Source organism: Corapipo altera, unplaced genomic scaffold, assembly GCF_003945725.1.
Source record: "Corapipo altera isolate COAL_440 unplaced genomic scaffold, ASM394572v1 290, whole genome shotgun sequence".
In the NCBI taxonomy this organism is placed as follows: Eukaryota; Metazoa; Chordata; class Aves; order Passeriformes; family Pipridae; genus Corapipo; species Corapipo altera.
The window spans coordinates 460,504-464,641 of NW_020885041.1; the positions used below are offsets into that span (position 1 = coordinate 460,504).

Here is a 4,138-nt window from a genome sequence, read left to right on the forward strand (position 1 = left end):
CACCCGCTGCATGTGCACCTCGTAGGTGGGGGGGCACAACTTGCCCACCGGCACCGGAGGCCGGGGCGTGGGCGGTGGGTTCCCCCCCCAGGGTCCGCTGCCCCCCGTCCCCTCGGGCTGTCGTGGGGGGCAGGGGGTGGGGGGCACCCGGGGCCGGGGGGCGAAGTCCTGCAGGCGTCGGGAGGAACTGGGGGGCACGGGGGGCCAGGGGGGGGGCCAGCTCGGCCACGAAGCGCTTCTCCAGGTACCTGCAAGACAGAGATGGGGGGTGAGGGGAGGGAGGGTGGGGGGCGCGGGCCGGACCCCCCGCCCCTCCGTCCCCACTCACGCGTACTCCCCGGCGATGCGGCGGTAGGTCCAGGGGGGCTCTGGCCGGCACCCCGCAGCCATGCCTGCGCCCGAGCTGCAACACGCCACCGTGTCGATCTCCACCAGCACCAGCTTGGTCCGCTCGCAGATCCGCAGGCGCCCCGCGCCCCGCTCCGGACCCCCCAGCATGGCCCCGGCCGGGAGGGGGGTCCCCGTGCAGGGGGGGGGCTCAGTGGAGCCTCGGCAGAGCCCCGTGCCCGCCCGCACACACCCACGGCCGCACGCGTTCCCCCGGGGACCCCCGTGTCCCGCCCGGTGCCGCCGCGGGGCTCGGAGCCCCCCGGGGGGCCGGGAGCCCGGCACGCCGCGGGGACCCCACCGGCCGTCCCGGGGGTGTCTTGTCGCCGTGTACGTGTGCGTGTGCCCCCCCCCCGGGATCCCTTCCCCCCCTGCGACAAGCAGGCGATGGCGGGTTTGGCACCGAGCGCTGCAGCCCACGCGGGCTCCGAGCGGAGCTTAGCAACCCTCCGGCGGCGGCATGGCAACCGGCACGGCCCCCCCGAGCCCCCCCGGGGCCCCCCGGTACCTGCCCGGCGCTCACCTCGCTCCGCAGCCTCTGCCGGACCCCGGGGCTGGCAGGGACGGGGTCCCCCGGCCCGGCCTCTCCCCCCCCGGCCAGGAATGTGCCACGCTCAGCACGGCCGGGCCTCGCGCCTCCCCCGTGGGCACCGGCAGCAAACCTCGGCCTCCCGCCTGCCCGCGACCCCCGCCAGCCCCCCGACACGCAGCCCCTCGCTCCGGCCTCCCCCAGCCCCTGCCCGACACCCCCCGCTCACCGCGGTGCCCACCGGAGGGTCCCCATGTCCCACCGGGTCCCTGTGCCCGTCCCATCCCCAATCCCGGCCTTTTAGAAAAGCCACAGGCGGAACAAACAGGGATTTAGGGTCTGGTTGAGCTCAGCAGATTCCCCCTGTCTGGCGTGGGGGGGTCGCGCCCCCTCCCCGGGTACCCCCTCCCTCGTTGGTGCCCCCCGTGCCCCACACCGAGCCGGGGTGGTGCCAGGTCTGTGTTTATTTGTGGGGTTTTTCCACACACGAAGCGGTGGCGGGTGCGGATGTGCCCGAGGGACCTGGGGGGGCCCGGGGGGAACCCCTGGGGCTGGGGGGGGTCCCTGGGCCAGAGAGAGCTGAGGAGGTTTCACCAAAGCCAGTGAAACCCTGGGGGGGCAGAGGGGGCGGGGATGAGGGTCTGCACTGGGAACAGCCCTGGCACGGAGGTGGGTGACCCCAGGGGGGTCGGGGGCTGCCCCCAGCACCTTGTACGGCCTTGGGGTGCAGGGGGGGCCGTGGGCTCCCCCCACCCAGGGAAGGGCAGTGGGGACCACCCCAGGGCTGGGAGTTATTGCTGGATGCTGCTGGTGAGTGGGGTCCAGCCCCGGGTGCCTCCGCCAGCCCAGGGGGGCACAGTGTGGCAGGAGAGCAGAGTGGGGGGCTCCAGGGGAGGAATTAACCCCCCCCCACACCACCTCAGGGGCCCTGTGGGAGGACCAGGGCTTGCAGGATGTCTGAGAGGGAGACGATCCCTTTGACCACGTCGCTCTCATCCACCACCACCAGCCGGTGAACCTGGGGAGGGGGGACACAGGGAAGGGCTGAGGGGGAGTGGGGACCCCCCCCAGACCCCACCCTGGCACCCCGGGCACGGTTACCTCGGCCTCCACCAGGCGGTTGATGATGGTTTCCAGCGTCTCGTGCTTGTAACACTTGAGGACACCCTCGAAGTAGTGGGAGCGGTGCTGCAGCGCCCGTGTCACCGTCACGTCCAGGTTGTTGTAGGTCTTCTCAGCTGCCAGGTTCTGGGGCAGGGACAGGCGTTGGGGACACAGCCAGGACCTTGGGGACCACCACCACTCCCCGGCATCCCCCCCCAGCCCAGGCACTGCCCCTCCCGGTACTCACAATAACATCGAATTTGGAGTAGATGTCCACCACCCGCCCTGGGGAAGGAGGGGAGCGGCTCAGCGGCGCTGCCGGGCCCTCGAGAGGGGACACAGCCCCCCCCGGAGGTGACCTGGGGACAGCCAAGGCCAGGCCAGCCCGTCCTTACCCGAGTCGTCCACCACGGGCAGCGCAGAGACGCGCTGCTGCACGAAGATGCCCAGGGCCACGTAGATGGGGGTGCCCGTGCCCACCACGGCGATGTTGCTGTAGGTGCCGATCTGCAGCTCCGCCAACGTCCGCGCCATGAACTCGGGCTTGGGCACCTCTGCGATCTGCGGGGACAGCAAGGGGGGCACAGGGCTGAGCACAGACCCCCCCCGTGCTGGGGGTGAAAGCACAGAGTGCCAGGGGGTGGGGCAGGGGATGTGGGACCCCCGGGCAGGGGCGATGCAGAGGGTTTGTGCAGCTTCCTGGGGGTCCCCCAGCACCCACAGCATGTGGGGAGGTACCAGAGCTGTGCCCACCCTGTGCCCAGTGCTGGTGGTACCTGGTAGAAGGACCTGGCACAGCCCAGACCGAGGGGCTCGGGGTAGAACTTGGCACAAGGACCTGGCACAGCCCGGGCTGGGGGTCCCAGGGTGGCCCCCACCATCACCATGAGGCAAGGGCAGGACTTACAAAGAGCTTGAGGAACTTGAGGATGCGTTTGTGGGTGAGGATGTAGAGGGTGTTCCCCGAGTCGGGGTCGATGACGGGCAGACGATGGATCTTGTTGCGGATCAGGGAGGACACGGCGTCGAAGAGGCTGCGGGAGGGAGGGAGGGTGATTTGGGGTGTGCCCAAAATGGCCCCCAAGCTGTGACCCCCCTCCCTGCCCCCCGGGGGGTACCTGGCGTTGGGGGAGATGCAGACCAGGGGCTTGAAGGAGTCCTGCAGATAAACCTCTGCGGGGAGAGGGGGGGACTGAGGGGGGTGGGCGGGGGACGGCGCCGGGGGGCTCCGGGAGCGCCGGGGGGGGCGGGAGGCGGCCGGCAGAGACCCCCCTCACCTCTCCACGTCTCTATTTTGTGCTCCTCCAGCTCGTAGATCTGCACCTGGGGGGGGTAAGAGGAGAAACCAGGATCACCCACAGCCATAGGTGGGGTGGGTAGAGCCAGACTCCCCCCACGCCGCAGACCCCCGGCCCTCACCATGGGTGACTGGGAGCAGCGGCGGGGGGGGGGGGGGGGGCACCGTGAGGGGGCACCCCAAACCCTGGGGCATCCCCCGTCCTGGGGCACCCCAAATCCTGGGGATACCCCAAATTCTGGGGATACCCCAAATCCTGACCCCGAGGTACCCGAAATCCTGGGGCATCCCAAATCCTGGGGCACCCCAAATCCAAATCTCAGACATCCCGAATCCCAGTACCCTCCTACCCCGGGCCCCCCAAACCTCAGGAAAGGGAAAACCCTCTGGATTCTGCACACCTCGGGACACCCAAACCCCCGCGGCACCTCCGCCGCCGGATCCTCCCCGCACCCCGGATCCCCCAGACCAGCCTGGAATCACCTTCCAGCCCCGGGGGGCTCAGCTCCGCCGGGCTCTCGGCGGCCGGGTCGGGGCCGGGGTCGGGGCCGGGGCCAGGATCCTGGGGGCAGACACGGAGCGAGTCAGGCCGGGCCGCGGTCCCCGGTCCCGGTAGCCCCGTGTCCCTCCCTGTGTCCCCCCTCCCGGTCCCCGCTGTCCCCCCCCGCCCTCACCTCCATGGCCCCCGCTCCGTCCCGCGGCGCCGCTGCCCCACTTCCGCCCGGCTTCTCACCCCACTTCCGCCCGGCTCCCTGCCCCACTTCCGCCCGGCTTCTCGCCCCACTTCCGCCCTCTTCCTGCCCCACTTCCGCCCGGCTTCT

The 4,138-nt window shown here is 71.4% G+C and overlaps 2 protein-coding genes across 2 annotated transcripts in view; both read right to left on the minus strand.

The window, feature by feature from the left end:
* Positions 1-818, minus strand: part of DDN (dendrin) — a 1,629-nt gene extending 811 nt beyond the window's left edge. The window contains exons 1-2 of the mRNA XM_027668491.1: positions 329-818; positions 4-248 (exon numbers count right to left, since the gene is read on the minus strand). Of these exons, the coding sequence (XP_027524292.1) occupies positions 4-248; positions 329-498 (415 nt within the window). The 5' untranslated portion in view covers positions 499-818. The remainder of the gene's footprint in view (positions 1-3; positions 249-328) is intronic.
* A 544-nt stretch (positions 819-1,362) lies between these two features.
* On the minus strand, positions 1,363-3,445 carry PRKAG1 (protein kinase AMP-activated non-catalytic subunit gamma 1). Its single transcript, XM_027668497.1, has 8 exons — positions 3,440-3,445; positions 3,298-3,343; positions 3,139-3,193; positions 2,928-3,054; positions 2,416-2,581; positions 2,268-2,305; positions 2,018-2,164; positions 1,363-1,934 (listed from the first exon to the last, which is right to left on the minus strand). Exons 1-8 carry the CDS (start codon positions 3,440-3,442, stop codon positions 1,836-1,838), a joined length of 681 nt encoding a protein of 226 aa, XP_027524298.1. The 5' UTR covers positions 3,443-3,445; the 3' UTR covers positions 1,363-1,835.
* Positions 3,446-4,138: the final 693 nt, after the last annotated feature.

Bases quoted from the DNA above. Each gene is read 5' to 3' on its own strand.
- PRKAG1 (XM_027668497.1), bottom strand. The intron at 3,194-3,297 runs GTGAGGGGGGTC...CTCTCCCCGCAG, and splicing joins CAAAATAGAGACGTGGAGAG to AGGTTTATCTGCAGGACTCC. The intron at 2,165-2,267 runs GTGAGTACCGGG...TCCCTGCCCCAG, and splicing joins ACTCCAAATTCGATGTTATT to AACCTGGCAGCTGAGAAGAC.